This window comes from Electrona antarctica (genome assembly GCF_951216825.1).
Source record: "Electrona antarctica genome assembly, chromosome: 11".
Classification (NCBI taxonomy): domain Eukaryota; kingdom Metazoa; phylum Chordata; class Actinopteri; order Myctophiformes; family Myctophidae; genus Electrona; species Electrona antarctica.
The window spans coordinates 5,215,033-5,233,935 of NC_136792.1; the positions used below are offsets into that span (position 1 = coordinate 5,215,033).

Consider the following 18,903-nt stretch of genomic DNA (forward strand, 5'->3'; position numbering starts at 1 on the left):
ATGTGTGAAAACATGCATACATAATTAGAGGAATGTAAACACAACATACTGTGTTTGTCTTTGTCTAGCATGGACATTGACGCCCCGTTTCCAGTGACATCACCATTCTGTTTTTAATTTCCTTAACCAGAACCTTAAAAGGAACCCTGGCTAATATGACAAATATGCCTTAAAACATTATACTTGCCCTCTATAACTAAAATTAAAAATTAAAAACACCTAAAATATTATATTATATTTTTCATGAATAGAGAATCTTTCACTCAATAGGAACTGCTCATGTCGCAGGTTGATGATGTCATATGTCTGTGTGGTCCAGCCTTAGAGTATATATGAATAGAGACGGCACCCGAGTTCTCCTCCCATCCACTTGCATTAAGTTGCTCAAAAGCGCATGAGGCGATTCCACTGTGCATTCTGGGATGGATTGGGCCCAAACACATGAACGCGCTGCCGCTGACTATCATTGCAGGCATTCAGCGTTCACGTGTCATCGTGAACGTGCACAATGATAGTCAACAGACCAGCGCGTTCATGTGTTTGGGCCCACGCTGCAATATCAAATTCGGCCACTATGTCCATTTCGCCTCAGGGTTTCATCCGGGTGCCGTCTCTATTCATATATACTCTAAGGGTCCAGCCCTATGGGATATATGGAATGCACGTGCTAATAAAAAGTATTTAAAATATTGCTTTGATGCTCATATTATCCTTAGGAAGCATAAAGTTGTTTTTTATTAGCATATGCACTATACATTCCATAGGGCTAGACCATATGGACATTATGACATCATCGACTTGCGACAGGAGCAGCTCCTATTGAGTGAAAGATTCTCTTTTTATGAAAAATATACAATATTTTAAGTATAATGTTTTAAGGCATATTTGTCTTATTAGCCAGGGATCCTTTTAAAAAAGGGGGGGTGGGATTCTTATTATCCACACGAGACCCAATCAAAGTGACATGCACCAGCAGAGGAACGCGAGGGGGGGCAAAGCACATCTGGGAATGAGTAATTTTGCCCTAGTGTAAACCAGCAGTTTGTCTTTGAAACATTATTGGTAAGGTCACTGGAAAGGTTGTATGTTTTGTATTATGGTAATACAGTTACAAGATTGAACTAAATTTATATTTTTTACGGGGGGAAAATAATAACGTAATTAATTTATTAACTCATCCATCGCCAAGGACTTATTTAACTTCTTTTTCATGATGTCCTGGAGCGCCAAGGACGTGTTTTTCGTGTTTTATAACATGGTAAAAAATATATATATATATATATAAAATAAAATAAAGGATATATGGTGGCGGTCTGGGCCTTTTGGCGCCCCCTAGTGGCGATGGATGAGGTTAATCAATCGGAACGAATCTGAAGAATCACAAATTCATAAGTGAACTAAGTATAAAAATTAGGTAAGGATTTTAGGAGTCCTGTTAATCTATCTTTGAATTTCCTGCCAAATGTATGCTTAACCTTACTTGACCATAACTCACTGTACTTACTGAACTCGGCCATATAATATAATGTTTACATGAATTTGTCTCATGTCTCTCCGTCTGGCGCCCGTCCTGCCCCCTATATCAGGAGTCTTACCGTCCACTGGGAGAGGACTTCAGTTTCGGGAGCAGCGCCCTAATCGGCCTGCTGGTGATCGCTGTGGCCATAGCGACCGTGATCGTGATCAGCCTGGTTCTGCTGAGGAAGAGGCACTATGGGACCATCAGTCACGGCATCGTGGAGGTAAGCCCTCACTGATGTTGAAACAACTACTCAGGGACCACACAGGTCGCGAATGGATGCCCCACACGGTTATTCAATACCTGTTGTACCTAGGGTTGGGATCAAGGGGCCAGTGAGGCTATTCAACGTTGAAGCTCTGGGCCCTAGTGGTAGGAGGAGGGACTACAGGCGGACCCGTGGATTCATGACCGGGAAACCCCGTGCAGCTGGGCTTTAACATTGAGCGCTCGGTTGCACTTCCGCATTTGACCACCAAAATTTGGTGGTCCAATGTGGAGGTAGACGTTCTGAGACGGTACTTCCGGCAGTCTTCCGGGTGCTTCAAAACGCCACTGAGCAACTTCCACTGACATGAATAGCTGGGGGGCGGAGCTTCGCGCCAGTTCAGTCTCTATCCTTTTATATACTCTATGGTTGGGATTCGTTAGGATTTTAATTTTTAACGGTTCCGGATCCTTCCCGGATCCCTCTTAGGGCCGATTCATACTCCTATTTTACCGCTGTTTCGGCGCTGTAGTGCCGAAATGATTTCGGCTCGTCAGAAATTTTCAGTAGCACCGAAGAGCCGACTTTAGGACGGTACCCGCCCCCCCCGAACCTCAAATGACGTCACATTGTAGGCTCAACAGAGCCGAACCGACTTTTATTCGGCTCTAAAATAGGAGTATGAATCGCGCCTTAACGGTTCCGGTTTCTAACGGTTCCCTTAACGGATCCTAATATTATTTTTTTCCCCTTTTTTTCTGACATAGATTATGCTTATATTATAACTAACCTAACCAAGTACATAATAAACACAAATTAATTAATTAAATTATTGAAAATGCACTTTACAATTATGAGGTGGCACTATTATTTAAACTTCACCACCACCACCAGCTAACCACCACAACAATATCATTGTTGCAATTTGTACTGCATATTGCAATTTGTACTGTATATTAAATATACAGTACACATTGCAATAATGATATTGTTGTGACAAATGTTGTCTTTAATGTTCAGATTAATTTAATATGAAGGACCCATTACCCTAATGGAAACAAGCCATAGTGCTTTCTTGGATTATAAAATCCTTTTAGCAGACCTTGTATTGAACTGTAGGCTACGTTCCTGTGCTTTTTTCTGCAAACTGTTTATAAAGTAATCTATGGAGGTATATGCACCTAAACGCTGGGCTCTCAACAGCCACGCGATTAATTTAGAGCCAAATCAAAAGCAGTTGAGTTGCTTATAAGTTGTAAAAAATAAGTGCAGACAAATTGATTTGGCTCTATAGTTAACGTGATTCATAAAATATCAGACAGTAAGACGTCGAGTCATTGGCGTTCTAAATTAACACCATTAACAACAGTTGTACAATACGCCTAATGAAAAGCTCTGTAGACATTAGTAGTTTTTATTTTCTATTACGTTACTAGCCTGGGGAAAGTGAACCAGCCTTGCATCATCATCACCCCCCGCCGGCTGTGGTGGAGCTGCGGGGAGAGCAGGCACGGCTTTCCGCATGGCTCACAAACGTGTACTTCTAATGAAGTACTGTCACCTCATAAACACATGCAAAATTGGAAAAAATACAAAACTCACGGCACTCCATCTTTAAGACCGTAGCCCAATCAGGGACCAGCATCTCTGGCAACATCATTATTAACAGCCAATGGGGGACCAGTATTCCTGGTGATGCCACCTCATGGCGCACTCTTCTTGCGCACAAGAGGCCATGGGCTGTATTTTGCGTGTCTTAAGTACCAGGTCTTATTACTTAACTTAAGACCTGGAGGCGTGGTTAATGCTCTTTGGCCACTCAGAATAGCCAAATGGCATTGATCACGCCTCCAGGTCTTAAGACACGCAAAATACAGCCCCATGTGTGCAAGGCGCAAGTTGGCACCTCGATAGAGTGCATTTCTAGTTGCCCGACTTTGTTTATAGAACCCCAAAAAGTTTTAGTTATTTAGTTATTATTCTGCCCCTTGTGACGTCATGTGGATCAATACATCATCATACTGTACTTAACAACCACACTTGCAATTTCCCAGAATTGCAAATGTTCTAGTTCTCAGAGTACACACCAACGTAAGACCGATCGACTAAATATGGCTATCTATCCCTAACGTTGTGTTGATGATGGCATTTGCATATCTCTGCTGTCGGGAAGAAACCACATAAACCACCTGTACATTTTTCAGAAAATGAAAGATTTATTTTTTTTTCAAGAAATGAAGAAAAACGGATATTTTGAAAACCAAGCAATACTGCCTCATCAATATTCACCCCCAGAATAGGGACTCTAGGGATCATATGGTTACAGAATTATGCACAGGCCTTAGTCATGGCTCAGTGGTCCAGGCACCATGGCTGGTAATCCAGTCTGGCAGTGTGCCACGGGTTCAACTCCCGATCCCGACGGCCTTTACTGCATGTCTTCCCCCCCCATCTCTCTCCCCATTCCCTGTCAGCCTACTGTCTGTCCCTTCATATAAAATAAAGGCGAAAGCCAAAAAAATAATAATAATAATTATGCACAAAATATCAGCTAGAGTCTAAAACAATCAGTATCCATAATATCGAAATTGACCTTTTGAAAAAACTACCGGTCGATCCTTTGTTCCGTTATATGTCCTGACCCTGACCCATTGCATTCTGTGCGACAGGTTGACCCCATGCTGACCCCAGAGGAACGTCACCTCAACAAGATGCAGAACCACGGCTACGAGAACCCCACCTACAAATACCTGGAGCAGATGCAGATCTAAGCTGAGCCCTACAGGACGGAGGGAGGGAGGGCGGGAGGGGGAGGGCGGGCGGGCGCCGTGGAGTCCACGGACAGAGGCGGAACATACTACTGACCAATAACACCCGATTGTTATCGTCAAAATCATTTGAATTACATCCCACACTCCATTTTACTGGTTTGTTTCAAAAACAATCCTCAAAAATAATGCTACTACTTCTACTACTACTACTACTGCTACTATTGTACGATAGAGCTCTTTTGTTTTGATCATGTGTTTACTTTTTTTTTTTTTTTGAAAAAGGTGATTTATCTACATTTTGCCTTCAGGAAAATGTGATTCAGCAAGAAAAGAAAAGAGGAAAAAAAAAAAGAAAAGAATAAATCTGTAATTATGAATACAGGTATTATCAGATCAAGGTGTATAACATTTCTTCGGATGTTTTGATTTGTTTTAAGTGCGCGGCGAACGGCGCCGAAACTTTAACGTGAAATGTATTTTGAACGACCATCATTCAATCGCAACTATGGGTGCGTTCGGAAATGCGCCCTGAACGCACTGGTGTGCTCTCTTGTCGTTCGTTTATTCAGTGCACTCGGTGCGTTGTCGTTCGAAAATCCAGTGCGCTTGCGCACCGGGTGTGCCGAGTGCCCGCACTGAGCGACCCTACCCTGAAGCTGGGGTTGTCCGGTGTCGGCGGTGTGAATGCGTCACAGCTGTGGTCGTTGGTAAATAAGGCACTCTGTGACGTCACCGCCCACCACACTCAACAAACTGACCACATTCCCGGTGCGCATTCCCGAACGCACCCTAAGACTACATAGACAGACACTACACTTCCTGTTCCTGTGTGAGTGTCCAGTTTCAGATGTTTTTTTTTTTTCTCTACAAGCTAAAGAAAAAATAATAATAATTGGTGTTTTTTGTTTTGTTTTTTCTTTTTTCTTCTCAATAGATTGCTTGTATATGAAGGTTCTTTGTACCAATAAAAAATGTATAGTGAAACACGAAACGAGGGAAAAAAAGAAAAGAAAATACAAATCATGAATTATTTACTTTCCGTTCTTTGTTATGATAACAAACGAAAAGACATGCATATACAGTTTAAATATAAATATATATATATATATAAAGAGTAGATGTTTTTATTCCACCTTTTTTCCAAGGAAGAGGCTGCGACTGGGGATTGCGGTTCGACGCTCGACAGTCACACGTTGTGTAAAGCCTGATTTATACTTTGTTATAATAGTATGATCGTGTTGTGCCACATCTACGAGCTCACAATGTGTCGTGATGTGAGCTCGTAGGTCGGCTATCTCCGACAGAGTATAAATTAAGCATTTATAAGCAAGCAAGCAAGCAGGCATATACTGTCAGAAAGAGAAACAGGCCCCCAGCTCAGTTATATCTCACAGAACCTACCTTCAGCCCATATCCAAACGAATGTTAGAACCCCCCCCCCCCCCCCCCCCCCCCACACACACACACACACACACACACAGTCACAAACAAACAAATTAAATGAATGAAGTTATTCATATATTGACATGTGTTGCATAGGTGAATGTATCATGGAAGGTGTTTCTTTTTCATATTTTTGTCCCTGAAAAGCTCCCATATACAAGCAGTAGCAGAGAGGAATGACGGGTAACAATATGTATGCCAGAAAGTAACCTTTCTTTTTGCACAAAATGAATTGAAGCAAAAAACAAAATGCCCAGAACTGGCAGGGAGAGCAGGAACTGAATCTGACAGTAAAAGTGGGACATGTTACACACGTCACGAATAACTGTTTGCTTTGCTGGTCCGAAGGCACAGAACAATGGGGTGGGGGAGACCAATGGAGCCGTGTGAGATCGTAGCAGTGTTCACTAAACGGCGGCCATTGCTAAATTGGTTTGACACAAAGTGTTTGAGTTAACCGATTGTAAACTTTCATATTATTAGTGGGAAATCGCTATCTTCATGTATGAAGTTTTTCCTTTCTTTTCTTTTTTTTTTTCTCCTTCACTTATCCAAAGACTCCTGTTATTTGTTTTTTGCCAGTGAGAGCTTACTGGGAGCTGGGGGCCGTGTAGGCAAGCAGACAGGACAGAAGGCTTGGAGAGCTGGTTTCTGATTAAAAGCTATAAACTTTGTGTATTTTTACAGGTAGAGAATGGCACAAACAAGTAAAAACTGAATTCTAGAATCCTGCGTTTTCTTTCTCTTAGTATTGTCTTTGTATGTATAGTTGATGTTGCAATCATGGCTTTTCCAGAGGACAACCCGTGGTGTGCATTGTTCTTATATGAAATTATATGATATATATTTTTAAGTTTTGTTTTTCTTGTTTTCTATTTGTCTCTTCCTGTGACAGTATTTCCGTATGTGACTGTCTCACTATGCACCCAAACAGCTTCGACCTTGTAATTGCCTGCTTGATTGTGGGAGGGGGTTGGGAACTAATATATTCTACATATTAGTGATACAAATTTGATTGACACTCCAATGGAAACAGATTTATGGTTAGGGAGGGGAGGGGATGGGATGGGGGGGGGGGGGGGAGGGGGACGACGACACGTCAATAAACTCACAACTTCCATAAACTGGTCCTGCGTCTTTTATTTTAGTGGGTATACAATACAGTGCTGTGTGTGTGTGTGTGGGGGGGGTATATAGGCTACAGTGTGTGTGTGTGTGTGTGTGTGTGTGTGTGTGTGGGCCTACTGTACACACACACACAAAAAAATATACATAATCTGAGGACAATATAATATATTCACTTTTTATGAAATGATGCATCATATGAATTAATTATAGCCTATGCTTTTCTTTCTATTATGCATTCAATATTGAGCCACATTATCTTGATTGATTGATTGAAAATTGTATTAACAGTTTGCAGAATTACAGTACATTTCAAGCACAAACTCACTACAAAGGCTGTTAACTGAGTGGACGACCCAATTAAGCATTACACTTGTTTACAACAGGGTCCACCATGTTCAATTCATCAAAACATTTAGAGACGTACAAATAGACACTTCTATATAGACACAGAACAACAGGAATTCATCATAATGGAGGTAAAAAGGGAAAAGAAACATATACAGTGAGGGGAAAAGGGGGGGGGGGGATTCAGATTTTACGGGGGCCAGTTTCGAATTTCAGCCATCCGTAGGTGCCCTTTGAGAGCGGTTTTGAAGGAGTCAATGGATTCGATCTCCATATCTGAACATAGCTGCCTGCTGCATCCTGTAAGATCCTTCTTTCTTAACCGAAACAGAAACCTGTGAGTGACACAGTGACTTATTTATCCCAGAAAAACAACATGACTCACCAATAGACATACTCACTCACTCATAGATACTGTTGTACTCAGTGAGTTATTTATCCCAGAAAAACAACATGACGCACCAATAGACATACTCACTCATAGATACTGTTGTACTCAGTGAGTTATTTATCCCAGAAACAACATGACTCACCAATAGACATACTCACTCATATCATAGATACTAGTGTAGACAATTATTTGTTTACAAACATTGAGACTGGGCGCACGGGTGACTGTTTCATGTAATCAATTCCCAACAGATCTCCAAACATGTTGTTTTGGGGAGCGCTGGTTTCAGTCCATTCAACCTGAAATGAAATGAAATGATTACTATATTTACCCAGGGTATCTGGGCTAAGCTCAAGAACTTGTTTCCAGCCAGGCCCTGCTCATAGAACACATTTCATCGTAGTGGTTCAATGCCTTGTTCAAGGGCACTTCAGCGGTGGTAATTTGAACGTGTCGGACCGCTGATTCGAACTGGCGATCTTCCGGTATCAAGACCGCTCCGCTATCCGTTCGGCCACCGCTGCCACCTCCTCTTGTGAGTTGGCTAGTGAGATGCACCCTAGGAGACATTTATACTTCAAAGCCCAACAGTATTGCGCACAGAGAACAGCTGATATACAAGCTCACATCGCATCGCAGATGCGACTGTTGTGAGCGTAGAGGTCTGCGTGCGCGACACCATCGCGGGACGAAGCATAAATTATACTTGATGGACTGCAGGTGCGCGTGCAGCCGTGCACAAATAGGCTCTGCTGTAGTGTTCATGAGCGCACCTCCCGTTCTTATGACAGCGACTGGAGGTGTGGTTTTGAATTGCTATTATTGTTCAAACACAACAGAAACCAAGGATTATATATTTCAAGGGCGAGAGATCACAATAAAAATCCTAATCATTCTTCCTCCACACTGGGAGAAAAACAGCATCTGAAAGTTTGATGGTGCATTTTTTACACGTGAGTGCAGTTAGAACTTTTCTATTGCATCTTATGAGAGGTGGTGTTCTTCTGCTGCCTTTATGCGGGCGCATGCCGTTTCTTATCAGTGTGACGTCGTCTGATAAGGCGTCCAGTAACCCCCCCCCCCCTCCACACACACACACACACACACACACACACACACACACAAATAAAATAACAACACGGTTGATCATAAATAAGAAGTGAAGTGAACCAATGACGCGTTATTAGCTTGAAGTTCAGTCCACACACAGTAGGCCTATAGTCTTTGAGCAGTATTCAAATTAATTCATTTGACTACTGCTCTAAATGTTATGGTGATCTGTATAAGTGTAGTGTCAGCAGTCAGTCAGCCTCTTCTCCCAGGAAGTGGAGACTCTGCTTTAGCCTTACGCGTCACCGGCAGGTTTCTGTCTGGTACTGTTCAGTGCTCAGATCCTACTGTATCCGGTAAATAATGCTCACACACACACACATGAGCGCAAACGCGGAGCCTTTTCCGTATCCGCTCTGGACCGGATCTGCAGTGTGCAAGGCAAACTGATCTCTACGGTCCAGAGACTGCACCTGGTGCGTCAGGTAGTCGTGATGGAGGACACGCCCACTGAAACATCAAGCACCCGGAAAAACCTCCAAACAGGTAACCTCCCTTTTTATGGTCACAATTCAGACCACACAGGAACGGAACTGAGGACACACGGCTCGATTGAATCTGTGAGAACGAGCGTTTTTAAATATATATTCTTTTTCTGGTTGCAGTTTGTAAAACCACAAGGATTTGTCACCTGGAGTTTTTTTTTTACCCCAGGGCTGGTTGTTGTTGGTGACCAAACAAGCGAGGATCTTTTCTGGTGTGACGACCGTCCGACACCACGACAGGCCTCGCGACAGGTTCACCTTGTTGGTTGCAACCTTAGGTTACAACACTCATTAACATTAACAACATTAAGAGACTTGTTTTGACTCTTTAACAAGATGGACTACACGGACAGTGGAATGAGATACACGCCCAAGTCTGTCAGATCGGTAAGTTATTGTGTGCCTTGTGTTAAGAAGAGTGATTTCGATGTACGTGTATTTACCCTTAGCTTTTTGTGTCTCGATCTTTCTGGTGTGCATCTCGAACTTTTTAATGGGACCCCCAATTTGATTTTTGATTGATTGATTGAAATATTTATTAACAGTTTGCAGAATTACAGTACATTTCAAGCACAAACTCAATACAAAGACTGTTAACTGTGAGTGGACTTGTTTACAAGAGGGTCCACCTTGTTCAATTCATCAAAACATTTAGAGACGTACAAATAGACACTTCTATATACCGGTATGGACTACTATTAGCTGGGTAGGCCCTAGGGGACCAGTGCTCAGATCCCCCTCCCCCATTTGGTTTGTTTGGTTTATCTCTGACCCCAATTTTCACTATAAAATGATGGGATATTTGCGCATTCTCTGCTTTACACTTCCAGACCCTCACCCATAAGGTTGCTACTTGCTAGGGCATATCCCTGGTCCAGAGACTGCATTTTGAGATTCTTGAATCAAACATGCCAGTGTTTCAAATCCAACCCCACTTCAAAAACTTTGGCAATCATTGTACAAGTTTAATTGTAGGTTAACTCCAGCTCTGTCACAAAACTCACTATTGGCACACTGCCTGGTTTGTCTAAAGATGCTTTCATTGTTCTGTTAATAATGAATGAAATCGACCACTAGTCCACTCTGAGAAATACAAAACCTTTGCCATGTAATTATTTCAGACCATCCAAGAAGGTGCATCAGTAGTTATAGCTCAATCTTCACATCATTAATTGGCAGTTACTATGATCATATAGTAACGTCTCTGAAAAGTATATTAATGTATGCAGTCAATACTTGGTCCCTGAGCTACTGCCTCGGTTTTTGTCCTGTCATTTGAACACGAAAGTCTTGCATGATAATTCAAAAAAAGAAAATCATTCATTTATAAATGAGGGTGGTGTACTACAACACATTATTTGATCAATCAATCGGGGTATACTATATCCGTCACTCACTCACACTAGCAGCAAAATATTGGTGTGACAAGATAATAACTGACACAACAATACAGTATGTAGCCCCAATATGTTCCATCGGTCCCTACGCTTATTCTGTAGCTCCTACAGAATGAGCGTAGGGACTGAGGGAACATATTGGGGCTATAAGTATGCACAAGATAGAATACTAGTAGGCTACTGTAGTGTATACAATAAAACAAGAAATATGTGTACAGTAGCTGTTAAGCTAGATCCTATATTGTCCTATGTTATACTTTTGACATTATTGCTACTTTAGTCATTATTATAACGTTGGACTGCCGCCACCGCACCAAATCCACTCTACAATGTCTCTGTAGTGTATGGTTGCATAGGAGTTCAGTTCAGTCAACTGAATGAGATATGTGTATACAATAAAACAAGAAATATGTGTACAGTAGCTGTTAAGCTAGATCCTATATTGTCCTATGTTATACTTTTGACATTATTGCTACTTTAGTCATTATTATAACGTTGGACTGCAGCCACCGCACCAAATCCACTCTACAATGTCTCTGTAGTGTATGGTTGCATAGAAGTTCAGTTCAGTCAACTGAATGAGGTGCCAATGCCTGGATTCCGGTTGGGCCGTCGTGTTGTGACATGTTGACTCGAGAGTCCATCCTCCCAATACAATGTCATGAGAAGAATAACAGTCCACACCCTCACATAGTGTGGGGATAAAAATAGATCTGACAATCAGTGCTGACTCACTGACATGGTTCTATGCCACAGCGCCTTGCAGTCAGAGCAAAAAGACGGCAAAACTATATACAGTAGGAGTAGCCGCAATTTGCAACTCTAGATTGTTTTATAATGTGGTGAATCTAGAGTTGCAATACCCTCCATTGACTCCCTACTCATCCAATTTGGTTTGAGATCTGTTTGTCTTAAACAACGTTAAACTCACCAACATTGAAGCTGTAGTCCAAGCTTGAATTATCCTCTTTCAATCTGCCGAGCTTGTTTTTCTTTTCTTTTTTTTCCTTTTTTGAGTGGGGATTCAATGGAGGGTATTGCAACTCTAGATTCATCACATTATAAAAAAATCTAGAGTTGCAAATTGCGGCTACAGTAGGAGTAGGTTTTTAACTCTGAAGAGCGTGTACTTTGACTGTACACCAGTGGTTCCCAAAGTGGGGTCCGGGGACCCCCAGGGGTACCTGAGGGAGTTCCAGGGGGTCCCCAGCTAAATGACAGTTTGGAACCAAATGGAGCATTATGGGTCTGTAACTCAGAGAGTGTACAAATGGAACCGTTCCATTTGTACACTCCCAGAGTTAAAATAACATTGATTTTACAATATAAATCGGGGGTCCCAGAGACAGAAATGCCATTCAATTGTGGTCTGTATAGACTAATGCATGTCAAACTGGGGGGGGTCCTTGAAATTAAACGGGTTGAGAATCACTGCTAGAGCCGTGAAAATCTTCTCTTATGGGGGTCCCTGGCATGTCTTTTCAAATGGGGGTCCGCGGGGCTAATTAGTGTCAATTCGGGGGTCCTTGACATGAAAAAGTTTTGGAACCACTGCCGTACACACATGGACCATTTGTTCTCTCTTCAGAGTTACAGGCCCGGTTCCATTATTAGTAATACACAGACTAACACAGTATTCTGAGTTAAATTACAACACTGAGGATTTCATTTGTACACAAAGAGACAGCTTGCAATAAATGTTGTAATTGAGTTAGGAAATGATGGCTTAATGATTGATCGTCATTCACAGACGGAGTGCAGGCCTGGTTGAGGCCCAGGAGTATTTTCAACCTGTGCACTGACTGCAGTATCAATATGCAGACGGTGTTGGCAATAACGTTGTGAGATGCTCGTCCTTCGGACAAGTACATTTTGCCTTTCACTTGTCCAGGCACGAAAGGTCACTCATATTTTCATGTTGATTTGTTGCTTGTGATATACAAGAAAAAATGAATCCCCCAAAAACCTGCTTCTCGATAATCCGATTAACCTGGCATGAGCATGATTAAGTCAGTGACAGGTTCTAAATGTGGATACATTTTCCGCTAATTGCCCAGAGCCTAATGTGCTGATAGACAGATGACACGACACAGCGGAATGACTAGTTCTTCTGATATTCTGATATGACACTCTGCCCTGCTACAAGTCAAGACTGCTGGAGTTTAAATTGAGCCGTGAAGAGATTGCAAAACTACTGTAATGGGGCTCTCGGTCTGTACATTTGTATGTATGTCACTGTGTCTGCAATGACTACAGCATTTTTAAGATGATGGTTAGGTTGTTATTCCTTTATGCTCCATCATGGCCCTGGATTCGGCTCCAGAAAGACATTAAACTGGAGCATATCAGACCGTTTGGGGGGATGTTTTTAAAAGTTTACTTTTGAAACCTGACTTTTAAAGTCTTTGTGGTTTTATTGTATTTTATGTTGAAATCCCGATCACTTACAGTACATGGCCTGGGATCCCTTGTAAAAGAGATAACCATCTCAATGCTGGTATGGGACTCACCTGGCTGAAAAACAAAAGAGTGGAAAAGTGCATCAACTCGCAAGGCAACGCCATAGAAATGTATCTTTTAAAGGAGAATTCCATGCTAGAAGGCTTTCTTACCTTTCTTACCTTTCTTTGTAGTTGTTACGTCCCCATCAAAGAGGTCCAGGTGTTTTTTTGTGCAAAAACTCCTTATTGGCTATTTCCCCTTCCATAAGCCATCAATTAATTGCATTGAATTGAATGGGTCTATGGGGTGTTGTGCTAATTCGCTTATTTCCATCGAAATAAGTAGTAAAGTGTGCCGCTTGGGATATTATTTCTTTGGTGGGGACGTAACAACTACAAATAAAGGTAAGAAAGCCCTCTAGCATGGAATTCTCCTTTTAACTCAATGTCTGACATTATAGTGTAGGTTGGTAGTCATTCACTGGTCAGAAGTCAAGGTAAAAATGTCAATATTGATTAAAACACTCATAAAATGTCCCTGGGACCCATCTAAAAGACCAGCCCTGGGACCCGTGACCCATTACATTGTAAACCTATTCACATCAATGCCCATGGACAAAATGTGGCATTTCATGGCTTAAACAGCCTCTGGGAAGAGAAAGAACATCAGCCAAATTGATTTGCCTGATGAAGACCTAGTAGGTCAAAACGTTGCAATTTGTTGCCTATAAATAAAGTAAGTCTCGGAGCTCTAGAAACTAGTGTGTAGAATAGATGTTCTTTAGAAACTAGTTCTCTAGAAACTAGTGTGTAGAATAGATGTTCTTTATTTTCCTTGATTTTTGCCTTGATGCCTGTCATCCAGCGCCTGGCCTAAATAGAGATTGAGATGTGCACACAATCTTCTCTGTTAAACAGCCTCTGCACACACTTCTTGTTAATAGTTCAGTTGAGGTGAACACACACACACACACACACACACACACACGTATAAAAATGTTATACATAGGTGTTTCCGGATTGAAAGGAATAACGACGAACAGGTGTTCCAGGTCTAAATGGTTAAATGTTTCCACCCAGTTTTTACAACGAAACCTGGGAGATTATCTTCAGCCTCTAGTTAGGTCAGACGTTTAGAGACTGACTTGTGACTGTATATAAACCATTCAGTCTTGTGTCACCTGAATAAAACCACAATACTGTAATTAAGAAGAATTATAACCCTAGCCAAATGGTTAGGTTGCATCATACCACATGGGCCCAAACTATACCCACAATGAGCTTGTGGGTATAGTTTCTGTATACTAGTATACAGAAATGCTTTGACAATGTTCACCTATAATGACATGCCCTAAATAGGGAAGGGACGCCAGGTTGAAAGAGGTTAAAGGAGAATTCCATACTAAAAGGCTTTCTTACTTTTCTTTGTAGTCGTTAAGTCCCCACCAAAGAGGTCCAGGTGTTATTTTGTGCAAAAGCTCCTTATTGGCTATTTCCCCTACCATAAGCCCTAAATGAATTGCATTGAATTGAATGGGAATTGAATGGGGCTATGGGGTGTTGTGCTAATTCGCTTATTTCCATCGCTCAAAAGTATAATTTTTTTGTATATATCCTCTCTTCATAATGTAAATAATATCCCAAGCGGCACACTTTACTACTTATTTCGATGGAAATAACCCCATTCAATGCAATTCATTGAGGGCTTATGGTAGGGGAAATAGCCAATAAGGAGTTTTTGCACAAAAAAACACCTGGACCTCTTTGGTGGGGACGTAACGACTACAAAGAAAGGTAAGAAAGGCAAAAAAGCCTTCTAGCATGGAATTCTCCTTTAAGGAGGCCCAGAATGTCTGGCAGTGGCTATGCTGGGTGTTTGTTTCGTAGAGCCTAGAGTCTACAGAAACCTGTTGTGATTCCTGCCTACACCAGCAGCAGAGGGTTGCCTCCAGCAGGTTTGACAGGAAATGTCAGAACTGAAACTTTTTTTTCTTCTCCCTACCCCGTCTCTGTCTCTCCCTCCCCCGCTCTCCTCCTCGTTACCTCACAAACAAGCACACCGCTGTGTGAGTCATGTCATGTGGAACGCACCCTGCAATAATGCAGCCATAATGGACAGATGGAGATGGGAAGTGAAACTGTCCCTTCTCATTTGGAGGGTCATTCTTGACGATCACTAAACATTGATGACAGACAGTCAGTCAGTCATTCCACGGTGCCATTGTTTACTTGCAGAACTGCAATTGTCACTCACTGTCAGTTCGACTTTATCTACAAAGTGTGCAACATGTATATCTCTTTCCTCGCCTGACCTCTCCTGTGTTGTTTTCGAGGGGCGGCGGTGGCGGGCCTAGGGCTGCCAAGTTTCAGAAAAAAGGCAAGAGTGAGACTTAAAATGTGTTCTTTTTTTAATGTCGATTTGGCATTTTTTAACATAGATTTAGAGGAATACAGACATCCCACCTAAGATTGAGGATTGGGCCTTAGTTTGTGGTGCGTGGTAATGGCTTTTGAAGATTATGCCCCACCACCCCCCTCTCTCGGCTCCTCTCTCGCCCTTCTCTCTCTCTCCCCCCTCTATCTGCCACATAACGGGTGTTGTCCCCTGTTATGCGATGCTCAGCCAATCACAGCGCAGAATGACACACCTTCCACTTCCAGCCAGTCACAGCGCCAATTTCTGCACCAATTCCGTCTTTTCCAATTCCTTGTCATTTTGAGGACACAATTACTAGATAACGTTTCTTGTGACCACCGCGCTCTGACTTATGGTGCGTTACCCGTTCAAATCATATTATGTAAATTAAGGTAACGGGTCACATGGGTGTTACTGATGAAGGCTGGATAGCCGAAACGTTTGTCTCTGATTCATCATGCAAGAATAAAAACTAAAACGTTTGTCTCTGATTCATCATGCAAGAATAAAAACTAAAACGCAGTCTTGGACGCGTGCGACCCATTACCTTTATTTCCAATTACTAAAATGATTATTTTAGATAATATAGATGGCAGCCAAGTCTATGGACTTTAATATTTGTTTTAGAGCACTAAATGTGGCCAATATAAATACAGTGAGCGCGCGTCACTTCACGAGTGTGATTTCTTTACTGTTTTTCTTGCATTACTTGAATACTGAATATGTTATTTATATATATATTTTTACAAATCTTTATAAGTTAATTGTATAGCTAGCAGATCTGCAGAGATGAGACGTGATTTGCTTCCCCTGCTCTTCTATTGAGAAATATAGACCCTGTGTTTTTAACAGTACTATTTGACAGATACTATAAAGTCTCCTCTGACAAAGCGAGCATGCCGTCTTGACTCACAAGTACAAATTGTCTCCCATATTTAGGCCTGACCTCAACATTTAAAAAAAAATCTTCTAAATCCTCCAGTTTTCTGAAATAAATATGTTCACGATTTTTCAAAAATAGCAGACCTACAAGCTCGTAGCGCGCCACCGAGTGGCGCGCTACGAGGTCTGCTACGTAGGTCTGCTATTTTTCAATAGCTAAATTATAACATGTTTAAAACACTAAAAGGGGTTCCTGCCCAAAATGGGTTAATACCCAGGAAAGACATGCATCTTATGGATTGTAGATTTAAAATTCCTTGTTTTTTATAATTTGATCCATGTTTTCAATGCATTTTTAGTTGTATCCATTATCATTTTTACTATCCCATGGTATGCCCCATCATAACCACAGGTTAAAATTAAAAAAAGATGTAAACATTTTATTATATGGATAATGTAATGTTTAAAACCAAGCTGTAGGTCAGGAAAGTAAAGCCTTGTGGCACATTCCCAAAATACAAACACACACACAGTACAGTACAGTACGCCCCCCTGATAGCATCTTATCTCGTCTAACCGAAAGCTACATTGTTAGAGAAACATTCCTTCCATACCGTCTTCAAAGATCATTTGAGTTGCCTCCAAATATATATTGAAATTGTATTTAGATAAGCCCCTTGAGATGCATGTATTTCAAAGAGGCAAACAAACATGATTGTTCCTTCCTAGTTGCTACCGTTCAGTTTGATATATTAGAAGAGGAATAGCCTGTGCTGTTCAAGAGCCATGCCATTATTGGCTACATTTTCTTGTACATGATTGAATATTGCTATTGCAATATTACGTGTGACTGACAAGTGCAAGATGACTTTACATAATCTATGTTTCAGCTCTATTCTCATCACAGTCGGCACAACCTGGAAATACCTGGAGAAGTGAAAGTGAAACACAGGAAGTTTAGTTTAACCCATTTTGGACTGAGGTCGATTAAAAGAAAACGCTTCTAAATCCTATTTTTTTTTCCTCAAAAACCCATGTTTCTATGTCAGTGGTGAGACCTTTTTCATGTCAAGGACCTCCAGAATTCTCTCTATTGGGCCACGGACCCCCATCTCAAAATATGTAGTTCCAGGGACACCCCAGAAGCAAATATTTTAGTTAAAAATGTTCGCTCTGAAATATATATTCAATGATTTGCGCCACATTTTAAAGATTTTTCAAAAATAGCAGACCTACAAGCTCGTAGTGCGCCATGAGCTTGTAGATCTGCTATTTTTCAATAGCTAAATTATAACATAATGTTTAAAACACCAATCAAAGTCACCATCAAAATGGGTTTAATGTATGCATGTAAAAACAACGACAAAAGAAATGTTGACTCGTGTGTCACTCACCACACAAGAAGCCAGTTTGACAAACACCTCGTTGTGATTTGTGTATCTTCATCTGAACCTACAGTATAGAGAGTATGTCCTGATGGGAATGAGTATTCCCATCAGGACACGCCCCCCTCATCTAGACTGAGTGGCAAAACATTGAGCAGCATGGAGTGTTGGAGTTTGGAAGCGCTCGTTGGAAATCACTCAACCGTCCTGCGTAGCACCTGATTCTAAATGTCACATAATGCAGGAGGCAGCAAAATGTTGTGTTATTGAAAACAAGCACTTCCAAAGTCTGACACTTAATCAAATGCAGGGCATTTCTTGACAGAAAGTAGCTCATAGCGTTTCTATGGTGGATTTTTATGAAACGCAAACGTTGCAGATAGAGGATAATTCAAGCTTTTCGTACAGCTGCAATGTTGGTGAGTTTAACATTGTTGAATGCAATCAGACAGGACTTTTCTGTTTGGATGAATGGGCTGTCAAGGCCAGAAAGTAGTTTTTTGCCACTCAGTGGGCGTTCCCGCATAACTTCCAGGTACGATGATGTCATTTGCATACCCTCTATACCTTGTTTTCCTCTGTCACCAGTTGCTGCCAGTGCAAATTCCTTTTGTGGGGTTGATACAGAAAGGAAGATGCATTTTAATAGTTCAATGATCCTAGTCCTCATGGTCTTTGTGTCTCTTCCAGGACATGGACTGGGACACCAATGAACAGTTCCTGCCAGCGTCGGACACCAAGAAGTTGGAGAAGAAGAAGGGTCCTGGCCGGGTCGGGGCTGTCATCGGCGTCGTGATTTTCGCCGCCGTCGTTGCACTTATGACTGGCCTGTTGGTCTGGCATTTCCACTGTGAGTAGCCCCCCCCCCCCCCCCCCCCCCCCTTATGACTGGCCTGTTGGTCTGGCATTTCCACTGTGAGTAGTCCCCCCCCCCCCCCCCTTATGACTGGCCTGTTGGTCTGGCATTTCCACTGTGAGTAGT

At 41.8% G+C, this 18,903-nt stretch overlaps 2 protein-coding genes across 4 annotated transcripts in view; both read left to right on the forward strand.

Moving 5' to 3' along the window:
* aplp2 (amyloid beta (A4) precursor-like protein 2) overlaps positions 1 to 5,994 on the forward strand; it is a 64,281-nt gene extending 58,287 nt beyond the window's left edge. For all 3 annotated transcript variants that reach the window (XM_079514388.1, XM_079514389.1, XM_079514390.1), the window contains 2 exons: positions 1,587 to 1,742; positions 4,397 to 5,994. In XM_079514388.1, the coding sequence (XP_079370514.1) occupies positions 1,587 to 1,742; positions 4,397 to 4,498 (258 nt within the window). In that variant the 3' untranslated portion in view covers positions 4,499 to 5,994. The remainder of the gene's footprint in view (positions 1 to 1,586; positions 1,743 to 4,396) is intronic.
* A 3,396-nt stretch (positions 5,995 to 9,390) lies between these two features.
* The window catches only part of st14a (ST14 transmembrane serine protease matriptase a), a 37,209-nt gene continuing 27,696 nt past the window's right edge, over positions 9,391 to 18,903 (forward strand). Inside the window, exons 1-2 of the mRNA XM_079513487.1 lie at positions 9,391 to 9,787; positions 18,612 to 18,771. Coding sequence (XP_079369613.1) covers positions 9,737 to 9,787; positions 18,612 to 18,771 — 211 coding nt within the window. The 5' untranslated portion in view covers positions 9,391 to 9,736. The remainder of the gene's footprint in view (positions 9,788 to 18,611; positions 18,772 to 18,903) is intronic.